The sequence below is a fragment of the Chelmon rostratus genome, chromosome 8, assembly GCF_017976325.1.
Source record: "Chelmon rostratus isolate fCheRos1 chromosome 8, fCheRos1.pri, whole genome shotgun sequence".
Taxonomy (NCBI): Eukaryota; Metazoa; Chordata; class Actinopteri; order Chaetodontiformes; family Chaetodontidae; genus Chelmon; species Chelmon rostratus.
This window is the reverse complement of record NC_055665.1, coordinates 3684474-3710209: the sequence shown is the minus strand read 5'-3', so window position 1 is coordinate 3710209 and position 25736 is coordinate 3684474. Positions and strand designations below refer to the sequence as shown.

Below are 25736 nucleotides of genomic sequence, written 5' to 3'. Positions count from 1 at the left end.
CCGATCCGTTCCGAGCCAAACGAAGCCAAGCCGAGCCACGGCGTGCGTCTGCGCCCCCAAACGCACCCCCCCCCCGCCTCCATCACCAACACCACCACCACCACCCCACCCTCGCCGTCTCCGACCGCCGCTCTGTGGCAATGGAGCCATAGCCAGCCTCAGTGTGCTTTAACTGAGCCGAGCGTGTGAAACAGCGGCGGGTGCGAGGAGACAGCGGAGACCAAGCGGCTATGGAGGAGAAGCGCAGGGAGGCTGGAGTCTAGACTGCACGCAGATCAGCACGCCCGCCGCTCCGGATTACTTTTTGCCACATTTTTTGAACTCTCTCATCACTATTAGAACAGGGATTTTCTTTTTTTCCTCTCGTCTGATCATCTGAGGCTATCATTGCGCGGCGAGGATGCAGGGGAAGGAGGCGAGCTTTTGCACGGGATGCTGGAGACTAACGCTGCTGTCGTGCGTCCTGGCTCTGCACTTGATCCCGCTGTCTGTCCACGGTAAGAAACTGCCCTTCACTGTGCACTTCGACCATGCAAACACCTCCACACTGGCTGCTGAATTTTGCCGCTGCAGCAGCGCGTCCTTTCTGTGGATCCAGGGTACCGACACACGCTCCCACAGGGCAGCCAGAAAGGAGGTCAGTGAGGCTCGGATTGTAGGTTAGGAAGCACTCCACGCTCTACTGGCGTTGATAGACTATTGCTTAATAAAATGTGGTGATATTATTCTGAACACTATATTGATCTTGACATTTTCCAATCACTGCAAACTGGAATAAATAAATGTTTTGGAGAATCTGTCAACAACAAATGTGGCCAAAACACATTTTTTATGGATACTGGAGCAAATATCACCTTGATGTCATAATGTAGGAATATTACAAGCATTTTCACATTTCATATGAATTTTATATCGATGCCTGAGAGACACTAATGTCATGATTAAGTCATTATTGAGCACATTGTCCCTGTAGGAATATTTTCGAGATGTCACAGGAGACAAAAATGGCATAAATTGAAATTAGGTCACGTTAAAGACAAAAGTAGACGATCTAAGTCCTTATGAATATTATACAGACACAAGAGGAGGCAAAAATTAGGTCAGTATGAACCGATTTGACACCACACACACACACACACTGCAAGACAGAATGTAATAGAAATATTGTAATCCCACATTATAAGAGCTGGAATATCATAGAGATATTTTACTATTGGAGCAAATAAGGTGACTGTGCGCTCACATTGTAAGTGATGATACAGCATGAGGGGTTAAAAACACCATTTAACTCCCTCCAGACGCTGAAGGAGCACCGTTAGACATCAGTGAAGCATCTTAGGAAGCAAAATCAAGTCCCTAAATCATCAACTGGAGTATTTCAGGCGAACTATAAGCCGCTGTTGGAATATTATAGGAGAAAATACAGAGATGTGTGACAGTGACAGCGTCCAGCCGATGCAGTAAACCGGATCCCTGGAGGCGCACTGGCACTACAGCCACACAAAGGCGAGGATTAGGGCCGGGGGACCTGATGAATAATTCATGAAGGGATCTGGACGGACATTCTGATACACAGAGAGGAGGAGGAGGAGAAAAAAAACACCGAGTAAACAGTAAAAATAAGAGGGACGGAGGCCTCCATGCTCTGCCTCTTTGTCTGAGATTGATTGCGCACGGCGGGCTACACCACTGCCAGATTAATAATGCAGGAGCGTGCACGAGATGAAATCAGCCTGGCGTTATAATCCAGTATAATCTGGCCGATTCTTGTCATCGCATTGTCTGAAATTCATGGAGTGTGACTGCAAGGTGAAGTCCCAAAAAAAAAAAAAAAAAAAAAAAAAAAAAAATCATGTTTGCTCTTGTGTGTTTTGTTTGGAGCGCGAAGGATCCGTCTGGAAGCTCTCTAAAGGAAAAAAAAAAAGCCTCACATCAGTGGAGCGTCCAAGAGCCATGTTCCCTGTCAGCTGTCCTCTGAGCCAGATGGACAGAGATTCAGCACACTGACCAAATCATCCCCTTCAGTCTCCACACTTCAATTTTCCCCTCAATTGTAATGAATATAAGGGCTTTTTTGCCTTATAGGAAACATATGAGAGCATCATCCAGGCAGTGTAGTGCACACACACACACACACACACACACAAGCACAGTGTGTAGGTTATTTAAAGACAATTTGGGAAAATACCCTCATCAGAGTTTGATGAGAACATTGATACAAATCTCATGTCTTTATGTTGAATATGAAGCTGCCAGCAGGCGGTTAGCTTAGCTTAGCATAAAGACTGGACTCAGGGGGAAACAGCTGGCTTGGCTCTGTCTAAAGCTAAACCTTTGAATTTGATTCATTAACATGTTATATATCCTGTTTAATCTCCAAGAGTTTGCAGTTTTGTGGAGGCTATGTGCTGGAGTATTTCTTGGCTGAATGCAGTGGCTTCCTAGATTTTCTGCTGGTTGCATAGCAACCTCATGGCAATGACAAGCATCTTTCCCAAAATGTCAAACTATTGTGTTAATGCAAATGCAAATGAAAACTAAGCAGTGATAAAAGTGATGCTGCCGAGGATGAAAAGTGAGCGTTTGGGTATGTTGGCCTTGTGGTTGACCCTAAACTCAACTCTCTGCTCAGTCTTGTCTAATTAAGTGCCCTTGAGCCTGGCGCTTCACTCCCCGCTGCTGTGGAGCCCAAACACCAGCTGGCACCTCAGCAAGAGGGACGATGATGAAAAAGAAATTTTCCTACTCACGCCGCGAGAAATCCCCATCTTATCCAATCATTTTTAACTGCTGGACCTGCGGCAGCATCTCCCACCGCAGCAACATTATGTCAGCCTGTTTCCAACACGGATCAGCTTGGTTGAAATGAGCCTGCATGTTGAAACAAGAAGCCAGAATAATGCAGGTTGCTGCAAGAAAACAAGTCGATCTGCGGTGCTGAAATTCTCTTTCAGGACTCAATGATGAACATGCAAATGATGCTTCGCAGGTGTGACATTTACCATGTTCACCATCTTAGTTCAGCATGTTCGCACGCTAATACTTCCTGATTAGCATTAAAAACAAAGTACAGCTGAGGCCAATGGGAATGTTTTGCAGGTATTTGGTCATAAAGTCTCAGAGAAATTAAAAATCTGACTCAATGTACAAAATTTCATGGCAATCCATCCAATAGTTGCTGAGATATTTCAGTCTGGACCAAAGTGGTGGACCGACCGCCTTCAGAGCCACGTGGCCAGTGTGGCTAAAACTGAGTGGATGAAGAAGGGGATTTTTGTGATGTTTGGGGATCAGTGTAGCATATTGAAATGATAAAATACCTTATGATCATCTTAAATAATCGCCGTATAACTCCCGTTCAGGAGTGTTTTTGTCACTTGTCATCAGTGCTGCAGCGGTGACTTTGACTCAGGTGGATATTTAACTAAAAGAGGTTGGCAGATCTGGTGCAGACGCCTTAAAACAACCTTGGGCTAACTCTCCTCCACCTCCACCACCCTCACACACACACACACACTCACACACACACACTCTTTCTCGCTTCGCCGGTGGAGTGTGGAGGCGGCAGCTTGCCCCACATCTGTGAATGATGCTCAGACGACCAAGGCCAACTGCCCTGAACTGACAGCAGCCGACCAGAATACCGTCAGTCATTTCTTTCCTCGGTCGGCTTTTCCTCCGGTGGCCATTTACAATCCTCCCCCTCCTCCTCCTCCTCCTGTGTGTTTAATAGAGATGATATGCCACTGTCCCTCCCCTCCTCCCCTCCCCCCAATAGGCTGGTAGATAGGTGACTGATGGAGTAATGGTTTCTCATTTCTGCACTGAAGCTCACGGACGTAGAGCCTCTCCTATGCTCTTCTCCTCTCCTTTCATCTTCCTCCTCCTCTTCCTCCTCTATGTCTCCTTTTTTCTCTCTGGCCTGCTGACACATATCTGCGAGCTGGCAGATCATCTTTGATGTGCAGTGGGTTAATCTTCAAGCCAAATCCTCCCTCCATGACTCCACTAACCCAATCCAGCCTCTTTTTTTATCGCAGTTTGAGGAAAGAACAAATCACCCTCCCAAAAATTAATAATCATAAAATTTACGCCGTCTACAGCTCCGGTTATCGGTGAACAATGGCTCTGCACTCTCTCCTCTGCATCTTCTCTGTCGCCATGGAAACCACACACGTCCACTGACACCGGCTGGCAGAACAGCGTGTTCACATCGCCGCCATAATGTGTTCGCGCTTTGATTTTCATTAAGCTGCAAAATGTTGGTTGGATTTTGGCACATGCTGAAATTTCTAGTGGCTCTATGCCTGCTGACCAGTGTCTGTCTGTTTGTGTGTGTGTGTGTACAAAGCCATTGGCAAAATGGGTGTAGTCCATCATTACCAGCTCTAATTTGGAGATGATGTCATTATTTGTACTGGTGTATTCATTATTTCTGCCTAATGACCTCATGCAACGCGTACTGTGTTTGATTTTCAGCAGATGTACACATTTACTGTTGACTGTGCAAACATCAGCGTTTTGACTCTAATTTGAATGCCAGAGGGAAGATGCAGCATTTCTAGAGAAATTAAAGTTGCATGTCACCTCACGCGGCATCTGTAGTTTGCCCACGGTCGCATTTCGTGACGCTCATGGCTTCTTAAAATCATGCTTGAAACAACAGAAATCAGAGAAAGTGGCGTTACTTTAGACGCAGTGCTATAGCTAGTGTTTGTCAGCTGGTTGATGCTTTTGAGTGATGGACATCCAGAGCAGCCAGGGATGCCTGATGTTTCATCAAAGTGCTGCTTTAAACGGCGGGAGCCACAGTGGGCCCAGTAATGGGAAGTAATTAGCAGCAACATGCAGTGATGTTAGCAGAGTGACAGCAGAAGGAAAGACTGCAGTGACGTTCTATTCATGTGAATCAGCTAAATGGAATTCAGCCATCATTCATTTAATATTTATACCTGTGCTTTTCCTACTTTACCTTGCGAGGCACTTGTGAGATCACGTGAGCAGAGAATCCATCTTGCCAGGCTTCAAGTTCTGCGTCCTGTGAGGGACTATGCTACGGGCTACAGGTGGGCGTGGTTTCAGTGTGACAACAGCGAGAGAAGCGACATTTGAAAACAACAATGGTGGCACCCAAAGAGGTTACCATAGATGCCGCTTTACACAATCTACAATCTACACAATCACAATCTAAGTAAAGCCAGCAAGAAGAAGGGAAACCTTGTAACAAACCAACACGGTTTCTATGGTGACAAAATAACAAAATAATTCATATGTTTTGAAAAAATAATTGTATCATAAAAAAGTAACAATGTAGCAGAAATACTGACGGTTTCTCTGCTGCTGCTTTGTTTTAATTCGTGGTGTGTTCACTGTTGTTCAGGCCTTTTGTGTTTTCACCCTCAGTGATGTTTAATGTAGGTACTGACTGCTGTGTTTTTAATCACAATATAAAATCATTCATTCGTTCTAACGATGATCATGACACTTAAATGATCACATTTCCTGCCAGTATTCATGAATAATGCAGATTGGCTTCATAGCAAACTACGACTTAACGATCAGAAAATGACATCCTGTTTTATGAGTTCAGTTAGTCATTGATGATTTATCCTGAAATGATTATGAAATCAATCAACTGCTCAATTTATAGAAAACACATTTTCATAATCAGTGTATTTAACTAATTCATCACGTAAAATTATCACACATTTACTAGTTTCAGATTTTCAGATGTGAGGATTTTCTGCTTTTCTCTGTTTCGTGTCATTATAAACTGAGTGTGTTTGCTTTTTTGGACCATTAGTCAGACAAAACAAGCAATTTGTCATTATTTTTCACAACTATAGATTAAACAGCTAATTAAAAAGGAATGGATAATGGAAGCCATCTTTGCTCGCAGCCCTAATCATTGTTGCAGGTGTTTTGGATTAAACCACCGAAGATGGATTACGACATGAAAGACGGGACGTCTTCGCTCTCCGGGAAACAGAGAGGCACAGAAACTTTTCTCGCAGCGCTAAATTGAGATCGGTGGCGGATATTATGTTCCTCATCCCAGATAAATCTGTTTGTTGGGAAACTAAATGATCCTAATCTCATTTGTAATATCCTCCCACCTGGATCTGCCTGCAGGCCAACATTAGCATACGTAGGTGGCCGCAGGCTTGACCCGACAGCTGCTGGCTGCTCTCTGTGTTACTGTGTGTTTGTGTATACACACAAAAGTGTGTGTGTGTGTGTGTGTGTGTGTGTGTGTGTGCATTTTAGCCTCCTCTGAGGTGCAAATGTCCTCATGCCGAAAGTTACCGCATTTTGTAAAATCTGAAACGTGTTTTTATCTAAGAGGGAGAAGAAGTTTGTTTGTCACAATTGCAAATAACAGCGATAACAGCAAGAAATGAGCAGGAATTTCTTTCAGCTTTAGTCAATTTCTTTCTCCTTCAAACAGCTGTTAACTCTGAAAAATCAAATTATCCTGCGTTTCAGTGGGAGATTTTAGTGTCACATCATGGCCCAATCCAGTGTAGCTAACATACTGATCCACCAAAAACAAACAATCTTCTGTCAGTGGTTTAAAACAGGGGCTACAAGTGACAGAGAGGCCACTCGAGTTTCCTCTCTCAACTTTAGACTCTCAGGAAGATTATTCCGTTGTGCTGCAGCAGAAGAAAGTAAAATAAAATCTTAACAAAAGCTGTGAGCTACTAAAATATCTATGAGTGTCTCTAATATGCCTGTTGGATCGCTGCAGGCTGAGACCAACAACAACTTCCTACAAAAAGTCATCATCTACCTTCGAAAACTCGCTGAAGCACAGTGTCATGCAGGTGTCCCGTTGTGCCGGAGTTTCTCCTCCGCGCCGCCGACCTTGTCAGCGTCCAGGTGTTTTTTCGCTGCAGCTGACTCACAGGTGTGACAGATTTTTGGGCCGTCATTGTCGCCGCCCTTGGCGCTTTTTTTTTTTTTTACTGCAGGTGGAGAAGGTCATCGCACAAGCCGACAAAGTTTCATGAGCAGTCTGACAGTGACGGGCTGCTTCTGTCCTTCCTGCTCAAAGACGAAATAATTAGCGTACAGTAGGTGTGCTTTTTTTGTTTTAGCTCTGCTGAGTTGGCGTTGTTCTCAAACTCTGGGCGCCCTTGAACAGTAATTTACATGTTCGCCTGTGTGTGTTCATGTAGGCGTTGTGGTGGATGGAACAAGAGTACATCTTTTTGTTCATGCGTATTCTGCACCTGTCTCTTTCTGTGTGTGTGTGTGTGTGTTACAGTGCGGCGGCTTTCTACTGTTTGTTGGTGTGTTGTGTAGGTGCTACGCCGTGTGTGTGTGTGTGTCAGTGTGTCCTTGGTGAAGCGAGTCATTGAGTTCATGCTCGTGCACAAGCTCTCCTCTCCGGCTGTGCACGGTCCTCGTTCCTCCCCGGCCCTCTTCTGCTGCGCACTGTCATATTAGCATTCAGTCCGCCCATCACACCCCGCTGTGAACACACACACACACACACACACACACACACACACACACACACACACCTGTCATGGCAACAAACAAGGCTCAGCAGAAAAACAGATATTTAGACAAGTGGATGAAATTTTTAAAAAGATGATTAGAGCTAAAACCATTTGTCAGTTAGTCAATTAGTCGATCAAGAGAACCTTTTTTTCAGGCAAAATATCAAAAAATTCATGCATTTGCACATTCTGGGGTTTTGACTGGTGGTGATCCGCAGCTTAATCAATCATGAAGATAATCATTAGTTGCAGCCCTAGAGACAATAAAGACATAACAAACACAACACACATCACGAGCCAGCAGTATATGTGCAAAATATGATACACTTTAGCCAGAAATGTGCAGGAAAGCTGGTGATCTCTGAGTGGTGGTTGAGGTGTTATTATAGAAAAACAGGCTGATAGTGTCAGTCAGTCGGTTGTGTTGTCTGCAAAGGCAGTTTGTTTTCGGAGTTTGTGTGTTTCAGACTTTGCATCGTTTTTTGCACCTTTAATGTATTTGTTTAGGCTTTCTGCAGCAAATTTTTTCATTTGCAGCTTGTTTCCATTGTTGTATTTCTCTTTGAATCGACATCTTTTCTGCAGATGCTGCACGTTTCTGCTAATGGAAATGTTTTGAGCTTTTGCAGCAAGTTTGCCCTTGAAACCCCCTCCCCCGCACCTGTCCGACACTGGAACCGTGGAGGCTGCATCCAGAAATTTCTTTCCAAAACTGACCATCAACCATCCACACCTTCTTTATTGATTAATCAGGTGTATGAAAGAAGGAAGTTAGCAGGGTTTAAATTTCTCTCTCTGGCTTTCTAACTGTTTCTGGTTCTTTTACATGTGAACAACAAACAGCAACAGTCTGAGGGTCTCCTGGAGAGACGGAAAGTGTGACAGTGTGTGCTGGTGCAACCATATTTAAACAAATACTGTATCTCTGTCCTCTCTATCATGGATGGTTCTTCCCCCCATCTTCAAGTGCAGTGACCTGATCGGCAACCTCTTGGATGATCTAGTTTGTTTCATTAAACATAACCAAAAGAGATTCCCAGATTTTCCTCCTGAAATCTGAAGCAGAGAGAAAAATGTGGCAAAAAGGGGCAACGATGGATGATTTTGCAGCAGAGTCCCCCTGAAAAACTGCTACCACTATGAATCGTGTACTATTTCTTTTTCCATTTGATAGTTACCCACTTGTGTTAAAAAATTAACACTGATTATTTTAAAGGTGAAAACTGAAAATAGTGAGTCCAGCCTTCACTGAACATGCACATGTAATTTTCATGAGATCTTTGCTTCGACTAACCACTTAAAAATCAGAGTGTAAGAGGGTAGATGGGAACTACACACATGCATACATGCTTACACACTTGAATTTTAATTGAGTGACCGTTCAAAATCAGGTCACAAGGGAGGAAAACAAACAGGCTGCGTAAGTGTAGATGCACGGATGCTCACATACAGTATGCATGCACTTAATATGTACACACACAAATTGCACAGCATCACCTCATAAAACCACAGTTCTTCAAAGATAAACACATTATTGCTGGGTGTGTGCGTCCCTGTGTGCACGAGTGTGTGTGTTCAATACGTGCGGATGCAGATCTTGTCAGGTTGGCAGCGCCGCATTAACTCTAGCGAGGCTGAGGCTGTTTCCATGGCAACAGATCCTTCCTCCATCCCACCACCTGTGGAGTCAGAAATGACAGGATTTATGTGATGGAAGGAGAAAAAAAAGACAGAGGAAGGAAAAAGAAAGGATCGCAGAAATGAGTGGAGGAGAGAGGGATGAAGTGAAGGAAAAGAGGGGAGGAAGAGGAGGTCGCAAGACCAGGGGGAATGAGAACGGATGAGTGAAAAGGAGGAAGACTGAGGAAGAGTGAGAGCAGTCGGTGTAAAATCGATGCAGAGCGTTTCAATTCGAGCCGAATGCAGACCTGTGCATTTCCTCTTTATATCGATATTAATGAGCAGCGTTGAGTAAAGATAAAAAAATCTCATGTTTAATTCATTAGTGAAGGAGTGTGGGAACGAGAAGAGACAGCAGGAGTGTGTGTGTGTGTGTGTGGTTCTCTTGAGGTTCAGGTATTTGAAGCTAAAATCAATGGCAGTGAGTTAAAGAGACCCTCACTGTGCTTCATCTCTGTTCACTCGGCCTCGTCAGGCCTTCCTGTGGTCGTTAAATCATCTCTCCTGTGTGTTCAGTGTCCACACTCAATAAAAACTACAGAAACAGTCACACTGAAGCCTGTCGTATGATAGATTGAGAAGTGTTTTGTCAGGGTTTGCATGATCAGTGTGCACATATTGGGCTCATCTTGAACTTTTGTGAACGTGCATTCAGACTGACATTCTTTATTTAAAGGAGTTCGACGGGAAGCCGTGAGGAGGTTTCAGACGCTGTTCGTTTGAAGTATATTGACGTCTTAACTGCTGTCTGACCGCACAGAATATACAATGAGCTAAAGCTGTTCTCTCACCTCCTCTCTTTGTGTGTGTGTGTTAAAAAAGTGTAGAAAAAAGTATAACTACTGGCAAAATGTTATTTCCCCCAGGGCATTAAAGTAATTCTTCCTCTTTTTGTTCTCTCTATTTCCTCTTGACTTTATTCGTCCAGCAGTTTTTTACCTGATAAAGATCCAACTGGGATTGAAACATCATCTATTGTAATAAATTTGTGGTTTGGAGTCAGTGTGCAAGTGTAGCTTCTACCTCTGTGCTCTGTGCATGTAGTCATGCGCCCTCAGTTCAGTCAGTGGAGTCGCTGGAGCTCCTGCACAGATTGCCGTCATGTTGCTTTTTAAATGTCGCCTTGTTTTAAATTAACAAACGTGTAGATCTGTTTGGATAAGATGTCAATCCACTTAAAAATGGATTGTGTTAAACTGTACTTTCTGCGTTTGCATAGCTGTGAGGGTCCAGGCATTTGAAGTTTATCTGGCCCTTAAGTTTAAGATACATTGAAGAAAACATTGGAAAAAGCTAGTAAGTGGACCTTGAGTTGAAATCTTTTCTAAATTACACTGAAAAGCTCTTAACATGATTGAGTTCTACCAACAGACTTTGAACAGATTCTACACAACCACTAATTAATATTCTACTTCTACCAATTATGCAAATTATGATTCAGATTATTGGAATACCTACTTTAATGCTTCTTCTTTGTCTAAAACCGCTTACAGTTTATAGTGTATACCACCCTGTTATCACCTGAGCCACACTGGCCAACACCAGTGTGGCTCAGGTGATGCCCCCCCTCACTTTCTCACTCACACTTGGTGAGGCAGAATAAGTGCCTGTAAGGAAAGTATTGCACCTCTCACTTTAATTACGTGCTAATTGTCGTATGTTACACCATTTAGAGCCTGATGTGAAGAAATCAGATCTGTTTTTCTGAGAGTGTTTGACTGCTCAAGGATAGAAAATGTGAGTTGTGATTTATTTGTAAGCCGTTGATGGAGATTTCATCATCAACTCCTACCAGGTAGAACCTCCTTATTGTTTCCACAGGAGCCTGTAAGTCTTTGTTTATTTGCCATCCAGTGTCAGACCTTTCCCCCTCTCTCTTCAGTCTGGGTCAGCAAACTGGCTGGCGGGCCGTATCTGTCACAACCAATGAGCTTCCTCTTTACAGTCTGTCACAGCCAATCAGAGTGCCCCAGGTCTGTGGGTGGTTTAGTGGCTTCCCCTCTCCAAACTGATCTGGGTCAAACAAAAGGCGAAGCCTGAGGGTCGGCAGCTCGCCAGCGCAGGCTACCAGCACTTGGCCTTGAGGCGCCATCACCCCCAAACAGTCTGACACACACACACACGCACACACACACACACATGTCTAGTGTGCACTTTTGGGGACATTACATAGACTCACATTTTCTGGAGGATTACCCTAACCCTAAACACTGACCCAAAAATCAGCCTGTTCTCACTGGGGACACAGCTTTTGTCCCAAATTGGACAAAATATTGGACAAAACGCCACCAATTAACTGGTCCCCGAAAGTAGGCTGTGTCAGAAACACACACACGTATGCACACACAGACAAGCCAAAATCTTCTCATTATGACCATTCACACCCTTCACTAGAGGAGTTGGAAGCTACCCCAATTACCAGTGGGTTATTTTGGCAAAGAGACAACACACAACACACACACACACACACACACACACACACACAAACATAAACAAATTCACAGACTGGCAGTGTGAGGAATCTCCTTATGTAATGCTGTTTGATTATCTCATGTAATGTGGGAGGGAAGCAAACAAAGACTCTTTTATTCCATTAGTTTTGTCTCCTTTGGGCTTCAGCTGGTCTGTCCTGGACCCAGACTGAGCCTGAAACCCTGAACCGACTCGTCCTGACTCGACCCGACCCCGACTCTGCCAGCTGATGTCTGCCAGGCCGGTGGCTCTGACTGGGCAGAAGACGCCGGTCATTGTTGGTTTAACTAAGCTCGCACTCTAGACGAAATAATTGCTGAGTCATGCTCTTTAAACAATCTGTTTGCCGACTCATTTAATCTTTAATTGAGTAACAGATTGAGAAGAAGAAGCTACAACAACATGAACAAAATACTAGCAAAATACGTGCAGCTCTAAATAAGTTTAGGGCTATTAATAATAAATATAATTATGAATAATTAGAATTATTCATCAATTATTAAGTTATTAAGTATTATTAAGTGAGTGTGATACTGTTGGGTGTGTTCAGCTGTTTGTGTTCATCAGTGAATCAGCTGATCTTTACAATCATCACTGTTTGTACAGTCCATGTGTTTACTGACACCACAGCCCACAGGTGTGCAGCATTAATTATCAACAACTTGCTCTGGTGATAATTTTTCACTCCTTTTCCTGTTTCTCCTCATCATTTTAGCTTTTTTTTTCCAGTATTGTAGGTTGTAGCCAGTGGAAATCTCTCTCCACAACAAGCTTTTATGATTTAAAGTGTGATGACGAAGCTTCATAAGACACAGGACCTTGAGTTTATTTAAAGCCCAGCTGTACACTTTAATAAAAAAAACCACAAGAGCTTAAATGAGATGGAATGCTTCAGGTTTTTGGTTGTTCGTCACTTTAAATTGATCTGAATCCTAAAGAAAAAACTTTTCAGAGTGAAAACTTTAACTAAAACTGCGCACTATGATCACAAACTCATGGCTCACTGGGTCTCTGGTGGACTCGTCAGTTGTTCTCATGTGTACTATTAGAACTTTATGGACTGTTTGGAAATCCTGATCCTGTTATATTTACATACTGATGATTCATTTCCTGTTGTGTTTATCGCACAGAACCAAAAGAGATGATTCGACGTGTTGAATGTGACTCACTTAGACTCAAATCTGTGTATTTATACTCTGTTTGTGGCACCTTTAATCAAGCCAATCAACAATGATTGACAGACTCACATTACTTATTTATGGGCTGTATATTTTCTACAATAGCTGCAGTGCATCAGCGCTAAGAGCTGCCAAACTGACTTTCTGGAGCTTCCACAGAGCCTCCACGCTGCTCCTAAACCAGCTGTCCGTCAAAAGGTTCCTCCTCGTTAATCCAATTAGGCTAACGAGGCGGTGAAAGGGAGACAACGCCACTTAATTGGCGCTCAGTCCAGAGATGCACGGGGAGGATTCTGGCAGACTGACACCACTGTGGTCTACAGCAAGACTGCCTTAATTCTGTGTGTGTGTGAGTGTGTGTGTGCCTGCACGTGTTCGTTTATGTTTGTTTTACTGTGGTTTTACAAAACTTACCAGGACGGGGAAAGACTGACAACCTCTGCAGCTCATGATGTGCAGATTTTACCTTTTGCTCCTGGTGACTGATTGTGGAAATGTGCCACGTCCCAAATCTTCTCTCTTGGAAAGACAAAAACTAAAACTTAATGGTGGGCCCGGGGGACGAAATTGAACTTCCCGCACGTGTCTCTCTGACTGCTGTGCTCAGATTATCAGAAATATGAATAATTCGGGGTCCTACATATTCAAAGAGCATTTTCACCTCACAGAAAATAAAACAGCACAAGCATCTGGCCGGCCAAACTGAACCTTGTGGTGAGCCAACTTTAGCCCTTGCTAACACGCTTACAACAACAATGCTAACATGCTGATATTTAGCAGGTAGCAGCAGCAGCAGCAGCAAATGTTAGCATGCTAACATTAGCTAGCCAATTAGCACTAAAACAAAGTACTGCTGTGGCTAATGGGAATGTCAGTAGATAGAAGTGTTTTTACCTACATGTCATGCCAGTCATTAGTTCGCTAAAAACCTCAAAGATCACAAACAAATTAAGATTCATCCTTTGACCCCTCATGAATGTTTATGCAAAATTTCACCGCAATGCATCAACTAAGTGTTCAGATTTCAGTCTGCAGCAAATTGGTGCAACAATCAACTGACACCTCCAGCCACAGAGCTAAATAAGACCCCTATGAAGATCAGGCTCAAGAGCTTCGGTGTTCCACCCTTGTTAGCTAACATGAATTCTCTGTACTGATGATGCCCTATTACAAATCACAAAAACATGTGTTTTTTAAAAAAGGGATTGGAAGATGCCAGCGTTTAAATGTCTTTCACCAGAAGTCTGGCAGATTTTCCTGCTTGTAATGGGAGTCTTGCTGGTGGAAGTCCAGTTTGAAGGTTGCATGATTGACAGGTGACTCACCCTCAGCTGTGCTGGTTTCCTGCTCGTTCCGCCCAGGCTCCACCCATGTTGATCCAAAAGTGGCTTTTCAGGCTCCAAACAAACGCCAGAAATGAAGCAATGGTAAAGTCTTCACAACATGCTGTCACTGCGTTGACGATGTGCTTGATTGTGAACAGCCTGCGTGGAAATAATGTGACGAGTGCAGGATGTTTCTTAATACAAAGCCAAAAGCCTCGGCCCCACTCTGATGAATTCATGAGTGCGTTTTTCAGCAGATTTGCAGGTCGGAGTTCACTTTTGTTGCTTGTTTGAAGAACGTAGAAGTTAAAGATCGTTCCAGAGGTGGAAATTACAAACCACTTGATTCAGCTTGCACATGTAAACATCATATTCTGCTCTGTGAAACCTGCTGTGCCAGATGGAGTGCTGTGACTCCATCTGTGACTCACATTTAAAATACTGCACATCTGTAATCAAAAGACACAGAAAGTAATGAACTATTTAACCATTTAGAGGCACAGAGAGACCAGCTAATCTTCTAGCATGGGGGGAAGCTTATATGGCACTGCATTGCATTTTCTTTCCTGGAAGAGCATTGTTACTGGTTTTTTGCACATTGGGTCACTATAGAGGGCACTTCCAAGAAGGCACTTTAGCAAGCCCCACCCCCCCTCAAGTCCACCAGTGGATATGAATAAGCTGGCTTTTCATGTTCTGTGTAAAATCTACATATTATGCATGTAAACGTGCACAATGATGATTTCAGTTTGAGGGTTGTGTGTGTCATGCATGATGATGTATATTTGTGTACACCAGCAGCCAGGCTTTTGTGCCAATTGTGTTTTTCTCACATTTTGAGGAGCATGTTGCGCCTTTTGTTCATACCTGGAGGATCATACAGTAATATAACACAGTGTGAGGTTTGAGGCCGGTGATAGCAGACAGCACAGAGTGGAGTGAAGATCTCTGGAGAGGCTTTCCCCTCAGCTACAGACAGACTGGCAGAGTGGGAGTGAAAGTCCACAAGTCCTTCATAGACCATGAAAGCATCTCTGTCGCCCGTCTCTCTCCATCCCTCGCTTCACATTTGTCTATCTGGCTATCTCTCTTTCTTCCCTCATGATGTTTCCTCTCCCGCTCCCTCGTTACCATCTCTCCTCGTCACCTCCTGTCGGCCTCTCCGGCGGTGCGGCAGCCATTTACTGTTTTCCCGTCTGTACAGTTTGTATTCATCAGGCTTGTTGAAGCTGCAGCAGGAGGAGTTTGTGGTGTTGAAGGCTGGCTGGTTTCCCCTGGAGGTTCACACAAACACTGCACGCATCCAGACGAACTGTCACTTAATGAGTGGATGTCTGTCAGGTGTGTGTGTGTGTGTGTGTGTGTGTGTGTGTGTGTGTGTGTGTGTGTGTGTGTGTTTGACAGACAAGTGAGAGATAAAGCAAACACAGATGAGTATGATTGTTTCTCATCCAGTGTGTGCTTCAGAGACAGGCAGACATTTACAGTCTTGAGTTCAAATTTCATGGTGAGCATCAAGCATTTAGTGTGTAAAATGCTTTTGTGCAGTAATAGTAAAGCCTATTTTGTGCATGTGTGTGTGTGTGCGTGTGTGTGTGTGTGTGTGTCCTGGGCTGCTCAGTTGATGTGTTAAACAGCAGTGGATTGTGGGACTGCTGGAGGGATTAGCCCTCGAACGACCCCGGCTTCAAAGACGCAGTTCACTGCTGCTGCACCGCCAGAAAACAAAACCTTCAATAAGCTGAAGCCTTCGACCTGTCAAACGCCTCGTGGCTGAAGTGACGTCCTCATGCCTAACGATGGCAGCGCCACATGCACGCACCTGTGTTTACTGGCTTATTTCAGGGGAGAATATCTATTGATCGGTGTTTATTCAGGACAGATTTTCTTTGCAGGCATGCTCTTTATCAGCACTGTCCTGCTTTGCGTTCATGCATTACCGCAATTCAACCAAACAATCCTCTTTACTGGCAAGAGGAGCAGCCAGTGGTAGAAAAAAGCCTTGCTCAAGGGCACTTTGACTGCACAAGCTGAGGGAACAACACGCAAACTTTCCTACCCCAGATTCAATCACCCTGCAGCTGCAGCAGCAGGAGAAATATTATATGTGTTATCGCACAGAAAAGCAGAACTGATTTCTATACAGGAAAATAGATGCAGATCCAATGACTCCTGTGCAGATGGGATCTGTGCTTTTCAGTAGTATTTCACAGGCTTTAAGGCATCTACTGCTGCTAAATCTGGAGTTTCTGGCCTCATTTTCTTTGGTGAACATCAGGTTTTCATCAGAATCAAAGGTTGAGGGCTTGTTCACTCAAACAATTATAAAAAATGACAGAAATCCTAATAACTCCGGTGCTCTCGGGGTCGAGGTGCTAACCATGAGCTACAGTGTCCCAGCTTTGAGTCTGACCTTGGATATTTGTTATTCCCTGTCTCTTATTCCCCTTGTATCCTGTCATCTCTCCACTTTCTATCTAATAAAGGCACAAAATGACAAATAACTATCCATCAAAGAAAAAGCAAAAAGGCCAATTTCTCCTCTTAGTATCGCTCTCAATAGACCAGAACGCAGTTAAATCACATGATATATTGCGTTTGAAGTTAAAACTCTTACAGCGTTGCTCTTAACTCATCGCTACTGTTCTGTCCGGCGAAATATGCAACCTACAGTACAACTCCAGCAGCTCCCGGTGGATTAATCAGCTCCCTGATTTTATAATTAATGTCTCGATTTAACTGAAAACCGTTTGGGTGGAATTGTTTAATTAAGTTTTATTATCGCAGCTAAAATTTCTTGTGTTTCCAGAAATGTGACATGTTGTTTTCCTGTATTAGCTAATGAATTACAGCTCAGTGTCCATATTATAAAAAGAGGACTGCTTGGCTTCTTCTTCTTCTTCCTCTTCTTCTTCTAATTTATTTATGTATTTAACTAAGCGTGAGCCCAAGTATCCGACGGATGAATGATTTTTGATGATGTTTTTCCCACGTGTGTCTTTGTGCCTTTTTGAGCGGAGTTGGGATGCTGTTCAGCGTATCCTGACACTGTCTTGAATGATTAAAGCTCAGGTATCCGATCTGTTGGCTGTTTGAAGACATTTCATGAAATGTGGGAAATCACTAAGTGCGGACACAGACGAGTTTTTGTTTTCCTGGTTGTTCGGCTGCAGTTTTTAAGCGATGAAGTTATTAGATTGAGGCTCGTTACTATCTGAGGGTGTGTGCCTTTTATGTCTGCTTGTCCCCAATTCGGGGATCACGTCATGCGAGTAATAAAACTTTGGTGGAGGTCATAATAAATGATAAATTGCTGGCTGTGTAAGTGGAGCCTCGCTGAGTGTTGAGGAGAAATTTAGAGATGGACAGATTAAACTCCCTGAGGGTCAGAGCTTATCTTCAGCAGCAAAGATCCCGACAGATATCCTCACATAGGCCATTTGGTGGAGGTTGTTTACAAAAGCTCCTTACACGACTACAACTACATGCATTTATTCACTGTGGGTGATTGGGGGGGACTGAACGTTGTACCTGTGAGACATGAATAAGTGTATAATGTGATGTGAAGCCTCTTCACAAGTGCAGGTGACACTGATGAAGCCACTGACTCTTTAAGTGCTAAAAGGAAGCAGCTCGACTACAGCCCTCAGCAGGATGACTCAAGTTAACGTGTACGCTCAGTGAGCTGTCCAAATGCATCCTGGGAAATGCAGTAGTAGTAGTACTGTAAAGTAGAGGAAACAGGAGCCCAAACATGTGAAAGCAATTAGCATTAGCATTAGAGCTCTTCAGTGTGGTTTTTATGTACAGTTCTGTTCGCATGATAACAGGCTGAGCTGCCTTTTACTCTTCACCTCATGTTTGCTCGTGTTTCCAATCATCCCTCCCTTCAACGTAAAGCCATGCCGATCACAGAAATATCCCAGGTGTCAGTTCTGTAAGTCAACTTACGACAACCTCTATAGCTGTGTCGATGTCGTGCAAGCTTGTTGCCATTTTTGTGCTAATTCGGCACAAAAAGATGACGTCCCCTCCTACAAGCCTCTGATTGGATTTCCCACCAGGAGAAACAGCTGCTGAAAGGTGCGCTCTTAAACCCGGGGCAGGTTTCCACTCCATCTGCATATGTCACACAAAATGAAATCCATGCAGCAAGCAAGTGAAACACCACGTGGACCAGCAGCATCGTAAACAATAATAAACACGCTTTTGTTTAGCCAATACTTATACGCCACTGCATGCAGGTTGATTATCACCACCTTTGTAGCTACATAAGAAGTGGCATACAGACATTACCACCAGGCGTGTGGCTATTGAACGCACCACCAGACCAAAGGTTCAGGATTCAGAGATCCAGAACCAGGCTAGAGATCTTATGCTATCTTGTTAGCAGTTACTGGTTCTATTATTATCTCACACTGTTGGACTTGAACTCATGATGAAAAGCCTCTTCTGGTTCATCGTCCCATATTTTCCTTACAGTCCAACTGTCGAGACGCTCTCTTGTCTGGGTCTCCTCAAGATCATCACATCCCCCCAGCAGGGCATCCCCAAAGTCTCCCAAATCCCTCCCTCTCTGCCCGTAATCCATAATCCCGGTTCCTCGCCGTTCAAGTACATTAGTGAATTATTGCTTTAATCCAAAGGGGGAGCGGCCGTAAAGCAGCTTTTTGCATGACTCAACGAGCCACCCCCGGATGAAGTAATCGACCAGAGGATAAGTATACAGCCAATCACGTCTCGTTTTAATTTGTTTCACCCGTCGGGTTCAATGCCAGACTCCTTGAGCCCCCTCTGTCCATCACACAATGCAAAAAGACCTCAGCCTGTGAGGTCATTGTGTGGCGGTGGACCACTGGTGTGTGGTGGTGAGGCTGGAAAATGTCTGTGTGAACCAGTTGATGATTGTTTGTATTTATAGCTCAGATACAATAAACAGCAGATGTTGCATCCAGCAGCCCAGTGCATTTTCATTCAGTTATTCTTTGCTAGTATTCCTGGAAATGATATTTTGAGCTCCTCTGGTGGAATTTGTATCAGATATCAGTGAATAAACTGAGGTTGATTTAGACGTCTTTACTTCTGGAACTGACAGCAAACCTTACAGAACTGGATGCTGATGTTTTCAACTCTCTGTCCACTCTCTGTCCTCAGATGTTTTATTTTCAAGCCCTCGGCTGTTGAATTTTTCATAATAATGGTTGCTGCATTTTCTGATGTCACGGTGGTTTGTGTTGGATCAGCTTTTTTTTTCTACTGCTGGCTGCACAGAGGTGCATTGTTCTAAGTTCAAGCTTATTACTAATGTTTTGGGGCCCAGTTGTCTTGATTCGTCTGAGGGGACACCTCAGTTTCACAACACTGTGAAAGTGATCATCTATGGTGCCCCATTTAGGACATACAGTAACTTTATTCACTGCAAATTCAATGTGAATATAGTAAAATGCACCAAACTCTTCTCATCTTTTTACATTTTTATTTTCATGGATATTTTATGAGTTTTCAAGCATATTTTTACTTTTCAACAGTGGACGTCTCCCTAACGAGCCCTGCACTTCCTGACCAATACAAACTGTGGTCTCGTTTTTCAGCTAAACCATTTTCACCTCATTAAATTTCCTGAAGTTCCCTCGCAGCTTTGTTTCTCTGTCTGAGAGGAACATTTTCTTTTGTTCGTTCACATCATAGAAGAAGCTTTTTCACTCATCAGTTGATGGGATGTGCTTCTGTTTTCCTTTGAAAGCTTTAAAACAAACTTTTCAGCTGTTTTCTTTTGTGTGTGTTTTAGGGAACGTAGTCGGGGCCAATGCCACCGAGCCAGACAGCACGGCCAATGTGACGCTGCCTAACGAGGAGGAGGGGCCTGTCAAGGCCAACGAGATAAGTTTCTCAGCAAGTCCCGCCACGATCAGCACTGTGACCCCGAGGGCGGGCCGGATCCCCCGTGCCGGTGAGGAGGAGGAGCAGAGCAGCGGCATGTTCGGTGAGACGCTGGTTCCTGCAGTGGAGGAAGTGGGCGTGGCGGCCCCGCCTCAGCTCAGCCCTGATTCGGCTGAGACGGAGCACCTGCTGCCTGGCAACCCACGCGGGCCGGAAGTGATGGAAGGCGAGGAGGAGGAGGATGAGGAGGAAGAGCGTCTGCCACACACTGAACCACCTTGGAGTCCCGCCAAGGACACAGCCGTGTTTGATCTGGATCACCTTTTCACCACCATCGCCCCTCCCTCGGTCGCCACCAACCCATCTAACCCCGACGTCCTCCATGTGGACTTCTTCGACCCTTCCTCTCGTGGGCGCAGCCTTGACCTGGCCCCGCCCTCTCCTTCATCACTGGCCCATGAGCTGCAGGGTGGTGACCCGACCTCCTGGGCGATGCCGGACAACTACGACTACCTCACACCCTACGAAGATGGCGTGTCCCCCACTGCTGATGAGTACACCTACAGCACCACGACCGATGCCTACGAGAGCGATGAAGACCTCCGGATCTCCGCTGGGTCTCCAGCTCGCTCCAGGCCCCGGGCCCCAGGGTCTGGCTCCTTCATCCCTGGAGCGTCACTTCCTGGCGCCGGAGCTCCGGTACCAAACGTCCCTGTGGCGGCTCCCCCGGCGGCCTCGCCAGTGGACGGCTCAGACGGGATGGGTGGATGCCGCGTGGGCTACCAGATGGTGAACGGAAGTTGCCGCTCGCCCTGCGACACGCTGCCCAACTACTGCTTCAACGGGGGACAATGCTACCTGCTGGAGGGCATGGGAGTCTTCTGCAGGTATGATGCAACATCAGCACAAACATGTTCACTCAGCGGCAGAAGCACAAATTACACACTGCATTCACAAAACAGGCCACAACTTTTCAAGTCCTCCAAGCTGCATGAATGTTTTTCATCTGCGAAAATTATACCTATTGAATGCAGCTGCAATCAAAGCAACAAGAGAAAGCACAACTTCAAATATCTGTGGAATAGAGACAACTATAAAAAAGGGCACTCATTATAACTTCAGAGCTTGGTTACAGTGTTGACCAATCGCTAATTCAGCGTGATTATTATGCAGATTTCCCTAAATTTAAGGGCCAAATCCAGGTCACAGTCATCCCACATGGAAATTTGATTTGTTTTACACTATTAATGCAACACGATGTTTATATTGCTGTACACATTATCATGCAGATATGTCTGGTGTTTTCAAAATCTGTGGATATACTGGTGTCCTGTTAAAAGTAAGGTACTGTGTATATCATGAGTATATTGAAGTATCAATATAGACAAGACATAAAGGGTAAAAACTGGGCAAAACCAGCCGAGGCTTCAAAGGGTTCATCAAGAAAAGGGAAAAAAATCTGCCATTCTTGTTGAAAAATATACATTTGACCAAACACTAAAAAGCCAAAGTATTGCCGCTGCTTTAAGCCTCATCAGGGTCATTCATTTTCATGCATAATCAATGTCGAATATATTCTGCAGCATCCACAATAAACAGTCAGACACCAGCATGAAATGTTCTGTCATCTGATGTATGAGGCTCCATGAAACTCTAGACTTAGTGTTCTGCTCCGCTGGTCAGCACCATGTGGAAAAGCTCAGCGCAGAATATAAACTGGTGCATTAGTGTTATTTTTAACAAGAGAATTTTACGAGGAAATGTCCCTTCGTCTGCCAGGCTGCATGCTCACATTCAGTTTTGCTTTGTGAAATTTGGTTTTCCTTTGTCGCGCAAACTCTACACAGGCACACATTATAGGGCGAGCAAGTACAAGACAACACCCAGAAAGTGAAATGCATGTTTTTGTACAAACACCGGACTGTCTATTGATATTATTTTGATATTCCTCCCCCCTCTGCTGCCCCCCTGCATATTGATGAACACTCTCATTACTATATGACCCGCTTTCCAGGCATTAGCCACAAACTGCAGTAATGACTCTCCTCAATACTCGATTCCAATAGGGTTGCTGTGGTGCTGAATCTAGGTGGGGGTTAAAAGTCAAACGGATTAAAAGAATCATTTATGAAAATATGCTGTAAGCCACAGAGTAGTTCCAGCTCAATGTGAGTCCTCTGCGAATGCATCTGAAAGTCAACAGTGCATCTGTGGATCAAAACGTCCAGATCTATCATGAGAACAGCTACACTTTAAAAAAAACACCAGGGTTCAGGATTAGAGCTGCTGCAGATGGAGGGGGGCTGATGTGTGCTTTGTCTGATGGCCTCTGAGTTCTAATACTGTATTATTGTGGAACTGATGTGGGACTGGAATATGAAGGGATCAATACTAAATCTGCATTTACAATCTGCAGTCAGAGTCACTCCCTGTCAGCCTTTGATGAAAGTGTATTTACCTTTTTGTTCCCTTTGAGACATTTTCCCCTCCCTGATCCTCCCCATCTGTTCCCACTTTTATGCTTTATGCTAAAAATACCAAATCTGTACTGTTAACACTGTTAATGTCTGGTCACTGAAATTCACCCACAATTCCTCAAAACTCAGGTGGTGCTTGGTGGGAATCACAGGGCTAGTTGGTGAATATAGTAGCATTAGTCAGGCCCAGTAGCTCTGTGGCCTTCTCTATTTTTTCTCCGTTCTGTGCGTTGACTATCTCCTGGCTAACACCTGGCAAGCAGTCAGTTAGCCCAGTTTTTAACAGAACAATAAAGGTTTACAACCTTCTTTCCAAAAAAAAAAAAAAAAAAAATGTAAATAGAAACAGAATGTGATGATTTGCAAATCACTGAAAGCTGATATTTAATTAAAAATAGCATAAAGACGACATATCAAATGTTGAACCTGAAAAATTTGCTTTTTTTTTTTTAATTATATCCTCGTTTAGAATTTGATGCCAGCAACACGTCTCAAAACAGTTTGGTCAGTGGCAACAAAAGACTGGAAAAGCTGTGAAATGCTGAAAGAAAACAGCTGGTGGAACATTTCAGTTAATCAGGTGAACTGGCGACAGGTGAGTCACATGATTGGGTATAAAAAGAGCCTCCCAGAGAGGCCAAGTCTGTCTGAAGTAAAGATGTGGGGGGGTTCACTGCTCTGTGACAGACTGCAACAATTTAAGAAAGATGTTTCTCAACCAAAAATTGCAAAGAATTTGGGAATTTCATTGCCTGTCGTGCATGATATCATTAAAAGATTTAGAGAATCTGAAGAAATCTCTGTACGCAAGGGACAAGGCCCAAAACCAATCTTCAGCCCCCCCACAGACACACACATATTAGTCAAGTTCACCAGAATTGAAGCTGAAACAAAAATGAATCCATAGGTAGCAGTGATTCCATTGACATTCACTAATTTTTTTATGCTGCTTAAGGCCTTCACATACTACTATTATGATATTTGGTGCTTGATAATTGGCTAAATGTAGATGATGCTACATCACATTAAAATTTATTACCATTACAGTGAGGTGGAGATGGTGGTAAACACCTGAAACATCACCTCTAAACCTCAGGTTTAGGTGCCAGCCCCTGAGAATAAAACAAGCAGGAAAGAATTCGTTCTTCATCCGCCATTTTGTACTGATGGTCAACATCTACACTGGAAGAAATCCATCATAGAGGCGTAAAGATCAATTTATACACCCACTGCCTTGGCTGAGAGAAAATGGCTGCAGAAAAAAGCATGCTTTAACAGCAATTTTATCCGAGAAAAACAGCTGGAATAGAGTGAACATCACAGACTGGTGAGACGTGTCAGATCTGAGGCTGATTTCTTCCTGTCCATGTTTGTGCTGTCAGTCACATAAACATCAGTATGTTTGCCATTTTACATACGATTCCCCATAATCATGGAATGAATCGACCAACCAATCAGCGAGGAGAGACTTCCGATTAGTTAGCAGCTGCAAAAAGATTAGCATGCAAATGTATGCACAGTGGCAATCAGCCTCCTGACTGGAGCCGATGTATCAGCCTGCCAGCAGCTACACGCACATAAATACCAGACACAGCTCAGTCTAAACGAAAACAAAGAGATGCTGAATCTCTCAGAAAAGATCCACACGGCCCAGATTTAAGATCCCCAACATCCCCAGCCTTTATGACCCTGTGACCTCCCCCATCTGAGGTGATATGGAGCAGACCATGAACCTATCTGACCTTTGGCATCAAAAGCTGGGAGTCACATCACATCATTTCTCACAGCCACCATTTAAATTAAGAGACATCTACTGAAACAACATTCAAAGACTTTATACATAAGGTGCTGCATGTGGCATGTTTAATATCAATGCATCTTTGCTAACTATGAGACAGAAGTTAATAAGACAAATTTTCTTTGTGGGTCTTTGTGGTGCTAAAAGCTTCGTAGTGACAACTCGCAGCCCTGGTTGTTGAAGAGCTTTAGCTGGTAGCTAAATGCTAACATGAGAGCCCAACAGGAGGGTTTGCTCTTGGTCGGTGTTGCAAATTCATGCGTCAAAGTTCACCAAAATTGAGCTTCATGCAAAAGATTGAGCGGATTTGTTTTGCCCCACTGTGAGCAGATTCACTGATTCACTGTTCCCTGATCGTTGAGCTGCACCTACAGCATGTTCCCACACCCCTTTCAGTGCTTTGCATAACATACAGAAGGTATTAAGAACAGAACCTCATGGCGATCTAAAAAGACACGTTAAAATTTGAAAGAGTGAAATGAAATAGAAGATAAAAATAAGCTAAAACAGGAGGATGAAATTACAGTTCAGTGCAAGACAAGAATAAATAGTCCCAACAGAAGATGTTTTTATTGATCCCACATGTCTCTAATTTACTACCTTCAAATCAAATGATTCATATTCTCTAATTTGCACCCATATTCACTCTTTGTACAAACTTGCTCATCGTTAGCAGCAGTTCCAACTGTGATTTTTACCTGTTTTTACATAGAAAGATTCAGCAGAATTGGAGAGAATGCAGAGTAATTGAGACAATTATTGTTTTAAATATTCAGAGTGACGGACTGCTCAGTGACAGGAACAGATAAAAATCACCTCTGTCCTGCATCACATCAACAGATGACAAGTGTTATCGGCTGAGAAGGAACTGGAGCGATGTTCACGCAGCGCTGGTGAAAAACTCTTGCTAAGCGGACAACATGATCCAGATATTTAGGGCAGATTTTGGGCCTCAGTCAGCAGATCGCAGCAGTGATGAACCTCCGGAGAGTGAGTCAGACGAGGGCTGGAGAGAGACTGAGAGGCGTTTGACTGCTGGGCAGGAGTGCAATATGGGTCAATGGAGCGCTGGCACAGATGAGGACCAATATGTTCCTCTGTGTGTGTGTGTGTGTGTTTGTTTATGCATGATCGTGTGTCTGATTACACATGCGACTGAGTTTGTGTGCACATGTGAAGCCGAGGTCATGTGTGTGCCCAGTGTGTGTTGGTGCGTGCAGCTGAGCCGGAGCTGCTTCATCTATCAGACCAATTCAATTAGAGTGGGATGAATGTTTGGACCTTTAGCCCTCTGCAGTAAAACACATGACCCTTCAAAGTGCTGTTTACTGACCTCAGACCAGCCTGTCGTAGCTCTTTCCTGCAGGCAGGAATACATACCTGCAGCTCTGGGAAGCTTACCTTCTCAGTGTAACTGA

The 25736-nt window shown here is 44.0% G+C and overlaps 1 protein-coding gene across 3 annotated transcripts in view; it reads left to right on the top strand.

The window, feature by feature from the left end:
• Positions 1–308: 308 nt before the first annotated feature.
• cspg5a (chondroitin sulfate proteoglycan 5a) overlaps positions 309–25736 on the top strand; it is a 54526-nt gene continuing 29098 nt past the window's right edge. For all 3 annotated transcript variants that reach the window (XM_041943168.1, XM_041943167.1, XM_041943169.1), the window contains exons 1-2: positions 309–497; positions 19952–20930. In XM_041943168.1, the coding sequence (XP_041799102.1) occupies positions 401–497; positions 19952–20930 (1076 nt within the window). In that variant the 5' untranslated portion in view covers positions 309–400. The remainder of the gene's footprint in view (positions 498–19951; positions 20931–25736) is intronic.